Source organism: Acanthochromis polyacanthus, chromosome 16 (genome assembly GCF_021347895.1).
Source record: "Acanthochromis polyacanthus isolate Apoly-LR-REF ecotype Palm Island chromosome 16, KAUST_Apoly_ChrSc, whole genome shotgun sequence".
NCBI lineage: Eukaryota > Metazoa > Chordata > Actinopteri > Pomacentridae > Acanthochromis > Acanthochromis polyacanthus.
In genome coordinates this window covers 36,703,914-36,717,515 of record NC_067128.1, presented here as the reverse complement: position 1 = coordinate 36,717,515, position 13,602 = coordinate 36,703,914, and the positions used below count along the sequence as shown (strand labels likewise).

At 40.6% G+C, this 13,602-nt stretch overlaps 1 protein-coding gene across 1 annotated transcript; it reads left to right on the top strand.

Annotated features, from left to right (window-relative positions):
- The first annotated feature begins 916 nt into the window (after positions 1 to 916).
- lratd1 (LRAT domain containing 1) lies at positions 917 to 2,651 on the top strand. Its single transcript, XM_022207946.2, has one exon. The coding sequence runs from the start codon at positions 1,321 to 1,323 to the stop codon at positions 2,122 to 2,124; it is 804 nt and encodes a 267-aa protein (XP_022063638.1). The 5' UTR covers positions 917 to 1,320; the 3' UTR covers positions 2,125 to 2,651.
- Positions 2,652 to 13,602: the final 10,951 nt, after the last annotated feature.

The following is a 13,602-nucleotide window of genomic DNA, read 5'->3' as shown; positions in this document are numbered from 1 at the left end:
AATATCTAAATTATATGTATAATTTGAACATTATATATATATATATATATATAATATGAATAATAAATAATGCACTTTAAAAAGGAAAGTTTCAAGTTGAAAAATTGTTTTTAGTTGTTTCAACTATTATTTCCTCCTTATTTTAAATTAATTTTTAATTGTTTTTAAACACGTATTTACAGTTTGCTGTCATCTAAAGTTTTTTTTAAAAATGTGAGTTTTTAAGCTAATTTCAAGTTTTAAATAAAGAAAAGCAGAAATCTGAGTTTAAATTATGATAATATTAAGTTGATTCCAGTAATAAAACCATCAGAATGTTTTTTATAATTTTAGTTTGGATCTAAACCAATAAAAAAAAAAAAAGATTTTATTTCTTCCTGTTTTCCTCCATCAGAAGTCATTCCTTCATTTTTCAGTTTTTCACATTAAAATCCTCTGAAGCAGCAGAAACAAAGAAGCCTGCAAACATCTGGAGCTCCAGATGAAGAAAACCAGAGGAGGTTCTGCAGATGTTCAGGCGACACGTCTGTCTGTTCACGTCCTTCACTGCGGCTCTTTGTTTGGAGGAACCGATCACCGGTTTACCGCAGCGCCTTCATCACGTCTCCGGTGCAGACAGAGGAACCTCCTCCCGGTGAGAAGCGCGGATCGGTGCCACCGGCTGCCGTGAACTTCTCTGATCATGTGCACGATTCCACGGAGCTCAACAACAAACCCCACGCCACGGTAACAGCCGCCAGCCGCCAGCAGCCGCCCCGATCCCCGCCGGTTGGACCGAACCTCTGACTGACGGATCAGTCCGCGGCTCCCATTGGCTGCCCGGTGACGGAGCCGTGACCGCGAGCCAGTGAGACGCACCGGAGGCGGAGCCGTGTCCGGTATTTAACCGGAGCCGCTGCCGGAGAAGCGGAAGAGTCGCTGGCAGACAGCCGGAGCGGCCGGTGGCGGAGCGGAGAGAAGAAGTGAAGAAAAGGACCGAGAACCGGACACCGGGACAGCGGAGGACCGAGCAGCCCTCCGCACCGATGGACAACCGGGATATTTAACCGTCTGCCACCGGGAGCGCGCAGGTCGCCGCGCTTTGTCGCCCTCCAGCTCCGTGCGTAAAAGCGGATCTGCGCGTGTTTTTACGCAGCGGCGGCTTCATTGTTTGCGGAGAGTCACGGGCCTTTTACCGATCACCGGATTAATGACGGACTGAGGAGCATGAGGGGATCGGTGGGAGTAGGTACCGGAGACCCGCTCTGCTCCGTCCCTCCGCTCTCTGAGGACCCACGGATGTTCCGCTGAGTCTCCAGTCCTCCGCCTCCCGGGTCATTGATGGGAAACCAACTGGACCGGATCACCCACCTCAACTACAGCGAGCTGCCCACCGGGGATCCGTCCGGGCTGGAGAAGGACGAGCTCCGGGTCGGGGTCGCCTACTTCTTCTCGGACGAGGAGGAGGAGGTGGAGGACCGATCTCCGTCCGACTGCGGCTTCAGCCAGGACCTGAGCCCGGCCGAGGACGGACCGTTCCCGGTCAGCGAGGTGGAGTTCTCGGCCTTCTGCTCCCAGGAATGCATCTTCTCCAAGCTGCGGGAGAACGAGGACCTGAACGTGTTCGCGGCGGAAACTTTGCTGACGATGTGCAAACCGGGAGACCTGCTGGAGCTCGTGGCCGCCGCGCAGCCGCCGCACTGGCTCATCTACGAGCGGGACGAGCGGGTGATCCACCTGCACAAGGGCCAGATCCGCCGGGACAGCCTGCTTGAGGTGAGCGGCGGCCGCCACGGGAGGATAGTGAACAACCGGTACCGGTACCGGCCGCTGCCCCCAGATCTGGTGCTGCAGAACGCGGCAGGACACGTGGGGCTGCGCAGCGAGGAGATCTGCTGGACCAACTCGGAAAGTTTCGCCGCATGGTGCCGCTTCGGGAAGCGCGAGTTCAAGGCGGGCGGAGAGGCGCACTCCGCCGAGCAGCAGTACTTCCTCAAGGTGCACCTGTCCGGCGGCGGCGTCCACCTGTCCGGCGGAGGCGTGCACACGCTCGTGTTCCGCAGCCTGGAGGACATGATCCGGGAGCGGCGGCGGGTGGACGCGAGCGGGATCCTGAAGGAGCTGGTGCACGGCGGAAAACCGTGACCGACCAGAGGAGGAGGAGGAGAGGGGGGATTCCGGGTTTCGTCCTCGTGCACACTGTTTTTCCTGCGCGCGCACACACACCAAGCACACGGACACATGCAAGGACCTGTTGGACCGGGGGCGCGCCCTGAGCTGGAGAGGCGCGCGGCCACAGACAGACAGACGGACGGACAGACAGGCCACGCCCCTCCAGTTCCGACCCATCAAACCCACAGAACCGCAGAATCACGCGTCAGACCCGCACATTGCTCACACGGCTCGGTTCCGGTTCCGGTGCCGCAGCGGTGAACCGGGAGAGGGGGGGCACCGGATTGGGGGAAGTCTATTTTTTTACTGTTAGCTTTAAGAACCGGGACAGAACACCGGAGCCGGTCCCAGCTCTCTGCCATACCGTCCCTGTGGACCAGGACCAGGACCAGGACTCATACATTGACTTATTTTTCTATTTAATTTGGTGGATTTAAACCTGATCTTTTTTTTTTTTTCCTTTCTTTTTTTGGTTCAAATAAATGGAGGTTGAAATATGATGAAGAACTTCAGGTGTTGTTTGGTCACACGCACGCACGCACGCACACGCACGCACACATGAATAATAGATGGTGACCCTGCAGGCCTCAGATCTGCATCAAACCCATAAAGGATTCATCAAATATCCATGCAGGTCCAGCTGGACCCTCTGGCTGCTGGAGCTTCATTTGATTTGATTCCTGGACGGGTTTGGAGGAAGTTCCAGCTGCAAGAGGTTCCTCTGGTTCTCCTAGTTCTTCTGGTTCCTGGCTGTAAACAACATGTCCTCCTGTTGTTGTTGTTTTCTGTTTACTTCCTGTGAATCAATCCGCTGCTCTGCTCTGGTTCCTCCTGGTTTCTCTTGGTTCCACCTGATTGCTCTTGGTTTAATTCGGGTTCATTTTGGTTCCTCCCGTTGTTATTGTTGTTGTTGTTGTTTTCTGTTTACTTCCTCTGATCTCTGCTCTGGTTTCTTCTGCTTCACTGAGTCTGAAAGAAGCAGGTTTGTGGTTTTTCCGTTTCTGTTGCAGCTTTTTGAAGCTGCTTGTGGAGCTGGTGATGAGATCAGGGGGTTTTCTGGAGGTTTCCTCGTCTGGCTGCTTGTTTTATTGTTTTGAGATCAGATTCATGTCAAAACTCTAACATGCCTGAAAATAGCTTTGAGTTCTTTTGTTCAGTGTACGAACAAGGAGACATAAAGAATGTTTTTGAGATATGCCAGAAAATAGTTTATTTTACAGCTGTTCACCCAAATACGTTCCCACAACGTTTGCTAAGCACTCTGGAAACGTTCTACGGTTTTACTCTGAAGGTCAGAGAATATTTTTAGATTTAAAAATGAACCAAGAGAGAAAATCTCAGCTGCAGAACATGAAATTATGGAATTACATACACTATAAAAATGTTTTTTATTGAAATGTTTAGATTTTGAACATTTTTGTAAATTGCAGACAGTTTCTAGTAAAATAACAGGAAAAATAAACTATATTTACATGTTAAATGTATAAAAACTATAATCACAACTTATATTTTTCTAAATGGCATTTTGTTCTTATGACATGTTTGACTGTAAAGTTACATAAGTTATTTTTATTAAATAAGTAAAAATTATATTTTACAGATATAGAAACTAGAAAAACATTAATTCACATGTTAAATGTAAAATAATGTAATTATTTTACAGATATTGCAAAAAGATTTTAAAAGTTTACCTATAATTTTACAGATTTTTTACAAATAATAGTCAGATCACTAGAAACTAGTAAAATGACAGAAAACAACTTATTCATTTACATGTTAAAAATAAAATATTTTTTCTAAATGTTTTTTAGTATTTTTGACAGTAAATCTTTTACAGTATTTAAATTAGAAAAAAATAGTTTTTAGATATTAAAAATGCATAAAAATATTTACCTGCTATTTACAAATGCTTTGTTAAAATATAAATAATAAAATCACTAAAACCCTGGTGAAATCACAGAAAAAACTTAATTTATATGTAAAATGTAAAAAAAAAAAAAATCCATTTTACAGATATTTATACAGATATTTTCTACAGATAATAGTAAAATCACTAGAAAAACTTAGTAATTTACATATTAAATGTAAAAATTCTTTTAAAAACTAATCAAAATCTCTATTTTTCTAAATGATATTTTGTTCTTTTACCATGTTTGACTGTAAAATCACAATATTTCCTCTAGTTGAATTAGAAAACAAAATAATTTACAGATATTAAAAATGCTAAAAATATTTACCTGTTATTATATAAATGTTCTCTGGTTTGCTGAAATACAAATAAAATCAGTAGAAACTCTAGTAAAATCACAGAAAATATGTATATTTACTTTTTAAAAATAAAAAATTAATTTATACATACTACCTGCTATCTTACATAAAAGAGAAAAATAAAAATAATCAAAATTAGCACTTTTCCAAATCCTATTGTATTTATGTACAACATGTTCCCTTCACAAAAAAACCTGCTCTTGCGAACAAACATTTCTTGCTAACAAGCATGTTCTCCTCGCGAGCAAACATGCTCTAATCACCAACATGTTCTCAAATTCGTGTTTTATTTGGTAACAAACGTTCTTTTTGTGAACGAACACATTGTCCTTGATACTAAACATGTTCTTGCTAACAAGGTAGCCTGTTAGCTTTTTTTCTTGCCAATATGTTCTCTTAGCTAAAAAACATGTTCTCTTTGCTATTTCACATGTTTTCTTTGGTAACAAATATGTTCTCCTCACTAAAAAACATGTTCTGGCTAACTAACATTTACTGGCTAACAAGCATGTTCTTCTCGCTAACAAACATGTTTTTGCTAACAACTATGTTCCTCTTGCTAAAACACGTTCTTCTCACTAGCACACATGTTTTCTTTACTGACGATTCTTTTTGCCACGACACATTCCTGTCACTAACACACAACATTTCTTTGCTAACAAACATGTTTTTCTCACAAACATGTCTCGGTCAAAAAAATCGTGTTTTCTTAGCATACAAACATGGTTTCTGTGCTAACAAATGTGTTCTTTTTGCAAACAAACATTTTCTCCTCAGTTACAAACACATTCTTCTTGCTAATTCGTGTATTCTTTGGTAACAAACATGTTTTTTTGAAAATAAATACGTTGTCCCCGTTAAACATGTTCTTGCTAACAAGCATGTTTTTCCTCACGAGCCTATTAGCTGTTCTTCTCATTAACATGTTCTCGTTGCTAACATACTTTCTGCTTGCTAACAACCATGTTCTCTTTAAAAAAAAAAAACATGTTCCCCTCACTGAAAAACATGTTCTTGCTGACAAACATTTACTTGTTAACAAGCATGTTTTCCTCGCTAACAGCCATGTTCTTGCTAAAAACCATGTTCCTCTCGCTAAAACACGTTCTTCTCGCGAGCATGCATGTTCTCTTTGCTTTTCCTCACTAAAAAACTGATTCTTATTGCCAAAACACATTCTGTTCAATAACACACAACATTTCTTTGCTAACAAACATGTTCTCTTGGTCAAAAAACTTGTTTTCTTAGCATAGAAACATCATTTCTGTGCTAACAAATGTGTTGTTTTGTAAACAAACAATTTCTCCTCACAATCATGTTCTTCTTGCTAATCCATGTTTTCTTGGGTAAGAAACATGTTTTGTTGTAAACAAACATGGTGTCCCCGTTAACAAACATGTTCTTGCTAACAAGCATGTTTTCCTCACTAGCCTATTAGCTGTTGTCCTTGCTAACATGTTCTCTGACTATCTTGCTTTGTTTTTGTTTGTGATAAAAAAAACATTTTTCTTTTTGCAAACAACTATTTTTCATTGCTAACCAAAAATTTTTTGTGAACAAGAATACTGTCTTCGCTAACAAACACGCTAACCTTGCTAGCAAATATTTTCTCCACAGTAACAAACAGGTTCTTCTCACTAACCAACACATTCTCTTGGCTAAAAAAACATGTCCTCTGTAAGAAACATGTTCTCCTCGCTAACAAACACTTTTACAAACATGTATGTGCTAGAAAACATGTCTCCTTGTTACCAAACATGAACATCTATGCTAACAGACATACTCTGCACAATAACAAGCATGTTCTGCTCACTGACATGTTTTTCTTACATGTTACAATTGTCCAACATGTTTTTCTACATGTTCTTTTGGTAAACAGATTTTCTTTGCAAACAAACATGTTTGTTTTTGCAAACAAACATGTTCTGCTCACTAACAAACATGTTTTCTTTTGTGGCAAGCATGTCCTCACCAACAAGCGTGTTCCCTTTGAAAAAGAAAACGTTCTTACAAATAGACACGTTCTCTCTGCTAACAAAACACATTTTTTTGTGAACAAACACTTTCTCTTGGCAAACACGTTTTCTTTTGTAACAAGCATGTCCTCACCAACAAGCGTGTTCTCTTTGAGAGAACACACATGATTTGCTCGCTAACAAACACGGCTGGATTCAGATCTGCTGTTCTCTGCCGGCTGCTGATGACTGTTGAGTCGCTTTAGAGCATTTTACAGTTGAACTGATGCTGTGTGTGTGTTCAGGTGTGTGTGTTCAGGTGTGTGTGTGTGTGTTCAGGCGTGTGTTCCCCGGTGACGGTGTAATTGGGGTAGTGGGTCGGACGGTGTCGGAGTTTGTTTGCGGTCGCTGACTAATAGGCCTCAGAGAAACATGAGCTGCAGGCAGAACGTTGTAGCTGGAGGCTGCTGCCGTCTGACGTTCAGTGTGTGTTCATTAGTGTAGACGCTACACCGTCAGTGTGTGTGTGTGTGTTCACTAGTGTTGTGTGTGTGTGTGTGTGTGTTCACGAGTGTTGTGTGTGTGTGTGTGTGTGTGTTCACTAGTGTTGTGTGTGTGTTCACTAGTGTGTGTGTGTGTGTTCACTAGTGTGTGTGTGTGTGTGTGTGTTCACTAGTGTGTGTGTGTGTGTGTGTTCACTAGTGTTGTGTGTGTGTGTGTGTTCACTAGTGTTGTGTGTGTTCACTAGTGTGTGTGTGTGTGTGTGTGTGTGTGTGTGTGTGTGTGTGTGTGTGTGTGTGTGTGTGTGTGTGTGTGTGTGTGTGTGTGTGTGTGACAGTGTGAGACCTCACTACCAAAGCTGCTGCCATATGTTGTGTGATCGTACAGCCCATCATATACGCTGTTACCAAGGAAACCCCACACATCCCTGCATGTGTGCGACCGTGCAGAACCCTCAGAGCTAGCGGTTAGCGGCTAGCATTGGAAGACAGACATGTGAAATCTGCTTCCTGGAGATCAGCTGCCGTCGCCTCCTGATCCCAGAGCAGCCAGCCGCCGTCAGAGCGGCGTCTCAGAGGAGGTGTTCAGGGAGGAGGAACATGACAGAATATCCTGTCGGCCCCTTAAAGAGGATCTCCTCTAATCTAGAAACTGGCCGCTGGTCCCAGAGGAGCCACAGATCTTTATACGACGCTTTGTTAGCGAACAACAGCGAGCTGCAGCTTCCAGAGTTCCCAGTTAGCGTCTGCTGTAAACACTCTTTGTCTTCGGTACAAAGTGACATTTAGAATAATTACACGCTGCAGCACGTTGCTAATCTGAATTTCACGGACAGATAGACGCCCTCAGAGCTTCTTATTGGTGGCTGCAGCAGCAACAACACCAATATCTGTGCTAACAAACATGCTCTCCTCAATAACAAGCGTGTTCTTTTGGAAAAAAAAAACACTTCCCCTCAGCTATAAACATGTTTTCTTTACTGACACACATGTTCTCAGTAACACACATGTTCCGTTTGGTAACAAACATGGTCTCCTTGTTACCAAACATGACAGCGATGCTAACAAGCATGCTCTCCGCAATACCAAGCATGTTGCGTTCACTAAAAAACATGTTTTTGCTAACAAACATGTTCTTTTGTAAACAAACATTTCTTCTTGGCTAAAAAAAAAACATTCTCAGTAACACACATGTTCTATTTGCTAACATACATGTGCTCCTCGTTTCCAAACATGAATATGCTAACAAACATCCATCTATCCATAAGAAGCATGATCTGCTTGCTAACTAACATGCTTTTTTTCATTAGCAAGCATTTTCTTTGCTAACACACATGTTCTTTTTGTAAACAAATACATTCTCATGGCTAAAAAACATGTTTTCCGATCAGTGATTCCATCTGTGGCGGGGGTGTCCAGCATGGGGCCCGTGGGCCGGGGGTGGTCCTCTGGGGGGTCCGGTCCGGCCCTCAGGGTGTGGAGATTGCGGGGGGGATGTTGGCTGCGGATTGTGGATTGGTGGAGCTGTGAGTTTGGAATCGTTTCTGGACCATGGCGGGTTGCTTTGGTCGTGATGTGCTGGATTCTTCATTGTTCTTTTGTCGCTTTGTGTCTCATTTTTGTATTACTTTGTCTCGTTTCGTGTTTCCTTTTTTTGCTCGCTTGTGTTTTTTTGTTTTATTTTTGTCATTTAGTTTTTTGCTTTTGTCAGTTGTGTAATTTTTTTCTCATTTTTTTGTTTCTTCATTTTTTTGTCTAATTTTTTGGCTCCTTTTTGATTTGCTTTGTGTCATTTGTCTTATTTTTTGTCAATTTGTTTCAATTAAAAAAAAAACATGTTTTCTTTATTGACACGTTTTCACTAACAAACATGCTCTTCTCAATAACATGCATGTTCTGCTTGCTAACTAGCATGTTTTTCTCATTAGCAACCATGTTCTCTTTTTTAACACATATTCTTTTTGTAAACAAACACATTATTCCGACAAAAAAACAAAACAGGCTTTCTTTGCTGACATGCGTGTCGTCACCAACAAACGTGTTCTCTTTGAAAACAAGCGTGTTGTATTTGCTAACAAGCATGTGCTTCTTGCTACCAAACATGAACATCTATGCTAATAACCATGCTCTCCTCAATAACAAGCATGTTCTGCTCGCTAGCCAACATGTTTTTCCTGTTAACAAACATGCTCTAACGATCCAACGGTGCTTTGATTTAGATTGAAGCTTCGTTACAATCAGGACTTTAGACCGACATGTTTCAGACGTTATCAGCTCTTTAGATGACTATTATCAAAGATCATTCACGTATAAAACAGCTAGTAAAGATCAGCTCCACCTTCTAGCAGCTCAGAGGTCACCATCGGCTCGTTTAACCCTTACAAGGCCATGTTTCTGGAGAAGTACAAATACTAAAACATATACTAAAAACCACCTAATCCATTAAAATATCGATCAAGTCTTGCGAGGTCGCATTGTCGTAGACGTTCGCCATTGTGAATTTCGGCCGGCACGGGTGTGTTATTACGGTACATGGCCCCGATAAAAGCTTCGTAATTGCGGCTTCGTTATGACGGCTCATACGGCTTTATCGTTTTAGCAATCATAAACAAGTCACACGTGTTGAGCCGAGAATACTCGGTCCTGGCTTTATAAGGGTTAATGACAGTGGAGTCATTGTTTTAATCTCATAAAGATGAACTAAAGTCCAGGTCTAGAGGTCGGAAGGTTTGGTGGAGCAAAAGTCACCAGAGATTAAAGTTTGACTTCTCAGACCGTCATCATAATTTCATTTTTTATACATTTAACATTCATTTTAACAATATTTGCAGTTTTTCATTGTGTTTACTTGAATATTTCATCAATGATTGGTTAAGTTAAACCACAAAATCACCTGATTAAGTTTAGACACTGAAACTAGTTGGTTAATCTTAGGAATCAAGCTGCTTAGGCATCAAACTACTTAATTTAGCTTCGTCAACAAACTAGTAGGCACATTTAGGCACCAAAACTACTATCCAGCTACTACTAATACTATCAGTTAGAACAGGAAACCTACACAGTGAGCCACACTGTCCTGCTCTGTATCCTAAATATCTTGTTCTTATACAAGAAAACTGCTTCCTGTTTAAAGAAATCCCATCTCCTCCTGGATTATGCTGGTCATAAATATGATTGTAATGAAGGGGCACCATGACAAAGACTAGTGTGGAGGTTAATGACCTCTGACTAGAGGTCAGGTCTTCTCAACAAACTGGAAGTGCTGCTACATCATGGTGAGATAAAAACTGAATTTTATAGTGTAAATCATTACTGATTCCAATTTGTGACGGATTGGAGATCATCCCATTTTATAGACTTTATAGAATGATTTAAAGTGTAATTATATGAAACAAACATGTTCTCTTTGCTAACAATCATATTTCCTCCTGTGACACATCATAAATATGTTGGTAATTAACACATATTTGTCATATATTTAACTTCTTTACAGCCTCCAGTCACAGATCAGTGGGAATCTTTACTCTTGTAGTCCAGAAAATGGAGGAGAAGCTTCTAATATGTGGTCATAAAGTTGTATTTTAACTCAGACTGGGATGTTTTCCTGAATCGAACCAACTAGAGATAAAAACAAACTTAAGTCTATGAATTATTGTCTTTGAGGAGATCTGAACTCTGTCCTGCTGGGTTAAAGTTCTGCTACAGATATACAGATACCTGATGCATCCTTCTGGGGAAATTTAAGACATCCAGTTACTCATTGTGTTATATTTAAGAAAAATGTGGAAAATAATGTGCAAAGTAACACGCTGATTCTTCTCGTAGAAGGAATAAAATGCAAAGCTGTGCTGGTATTTACAAAAAAAACTAAATTAAGGGGATTAAATGGTGTCAAAGTCTGACTTTTTGTATAGAAAATCTATTTCTTTAGTTGTAGAAGATTCTTTTGAGGCTCCACTGAGTGACTTTCCAATGATTTTATTATATGAAGATCTTTGCTGCTGCTTGAATCCAACAAATCCACATTTATTCCTGCTTCAGGGAAACATAAGAGGAAACTCCAGAGTTCTGCTGCTTCATTTCAAAATAAAATAAAGTACAAGAAGGCAAACGTCTGAGGAGGAACCACAACCAGCAGCCTCGTCCTCAAAAGACGAGGTTTGGGACATCTGTTTTTTATTTTGCTCTCTTTGCTCCATTTATTTTCCTCAACTGATTTTTTTGTTGTTTCAATCTTTGCTGCAGTTTCTAGAAATCACAACTGAAGTCGCAATGGAAGTCTGATGCACGGGTTTTATTCCGGTTTGGTTAATTTACAGATAACTGGTAAAATTGCATCATTTTTGTAATTTTTTAAATGATTATTTGGTGTTTTACGTCATTTAACAGCAAAATTACATCATTCTTACTGTATTTAGCCACAACAATAGGAAAATCTTTGTTAGTTTGTAATGCAGCTAAAATGACTAACATTAGCATTAGCCACAACAGAGGGAAAATCCTTTCTGTTAGCCCAATGTGTGGTAAATATGGCTAACATTAGCATTAGCCACAACACAAGGAAAATATTTAGTTTTAGCCACATTGGCATCCACCTTGCTAACATTAGCTTTAGCCACAACAATAAGAAAATCTTTAGTTTTAGCCTCCAACATGCTAACATTAGCTTTAGCCATATCACCAAGAAAATGTTTAGTTTTAGCCACATTAGCGTCCACCATGCTAACATTAGCTTTAGCCACAACAATAAGAAAATCTTTAGTTTTAGCCTCCAACATGCTAACATTAGCTTTAGCCATATCACCAAGAAAATGTTTAGTTTTAGCCACATTAGCGTCCACCATGCTAACATTCGCATTAGCCACAATACTAGAAGAATCTCATATAAAATCTGTGAAAATGTGCTGAAATATCTTTGCAGCTTTCTCTAACCAATAGGAACCAGCTGAGGCAGCAGCTTCGTCCATTCAGAGTGATTAATGGAAGCCAACGTGGCCTCGTCTGAGCGTCCCTGTGGTTTTAACCCGTCTTAAAAAGTCACAGCAAAAGGTTACAGCAAATGTCATTATGAGCGTTTCACAACCTTCCCTCCGCTAAATGTCAGCCGCTAACATTTTCTCATGTTCGGCTCCCAAATGTTTCCTCACTGAGCTTTGAGTTTCCTCTGAATCTTTTACTGTCGATGGACGACGTCCTCGGAGGTTTGAGGGTTCATGTAAGGACAGATTGTAAAACGGAGAAGAACGTTTAGGAGGCGAAGCAGCAGATTTACGGCCGTCCTCAGAGCGTTGGAGCGCAGCAATAAAAAGAAATCTCAATATTTATCAGGCTTTTAACAACATGCAGCAGAGCTCAGCGTTTACCGACTCTCTGTGTAACGACTTAATAAATTACATAAAAACTGTGAAAAAGAATTTAAAAAACTCTGAAGATGAGGAGGCAAGAGTGAAGTAAAAAAAAAAAAAAACTGACAGTCTTTAAGAACTACCAGCATCTGAGGAAATGGGTTATTTCTAAGGGTAATGGCCTCACAACAATAGGAAAACCCTTAGTGTTAGCCACATTAGCCTCCTACGCAGTAACATTAGCATTTGCCACAATAACAGGAAAATATTTAGTGATAGCCACATTAGGCTCCTACAAACTAACATTAGCATTTGCCACAATAAAAGGAAAATATTTAGTGATAGCCACATTAGGCTCCTACATACTAATATTAGCATTTGCCACAATAACAGGAAAATATTTAGTGATAGCCACATTAGGCTCCTACATACTAACATTAGCATTTGCCACAATAACAGGAAAATATTTAGTGATAGCCACATTAGCCTCCTACATACTAACATTAGCATTTGCCACAATAACAGGAAAATATTTAGTGATAGCCACATTAGCCTCCTACATACTAACATTAGCATTTGCCACAATAACAGGAAAATATTTAGTGATAGCCACATTAGCCTCCTACAAACTAACATTAGCATTTGCCACAATAACAGGAAAATATTTAGTGATAGCCACATCAGCCTCCTACATACCAACATTAGCATTTGCCACAATAACAGGAAAATATTTAGTGTTAGCCACATTAGCCTCCTACATCTAACATTAGCCACAATAACAGGAAAATAGTGATAGCCACATTAGCCTCCTACATACTAACATTAGCGTTTGCAACAATAACAGGAAAATATTTAGTGATAGAAACATTAGCCTCCTACAAACTAAGATTAGCATTTGCCACAATAACAGGAAAATATTTAGTGATAGCCACATTAGCCTCCTACATACTAACATTAGCATTTGCCACAATAACAGGAAAATATTTAGTGTTAGCCACATTAGCCTCCTACATCTAACATTAGCCACAATAACAGGAAAATAGTGATAGCCACATTAGGCTCCTACATACTAACATTAGCGTTTGCCACAATAACAGGAAAATATTTAGTGTTAGCCACATTGGCCTCCTACATCTAACATTAGCCACAATAACAGGAAAATAGTGATAGCCACATTAGCCTCCTACATACTAACATTAGCGCTTGCCACAATAACAGGAAAATATTTAGTGATAGCCACATTAGGCTTCAACATGCTAATATGAGCAATATCCACAATAACAGGAAAGTCTTTAGTGTTCGTCAATTAGCATCCTACATGCTATTAGCCATAACACCACAAATGTCTTTAGTCCTAGCAACATTAGTCTCGAACATGCTAAC

Coding starts and splice junctions, on each gene's coding strand:
- lratd1 (XM_022207946.2), top strand. CDS start 1,321: ATGGGAAACCAACTGGACCGGATCACCCACCTCAACTACAGCGAGCTG.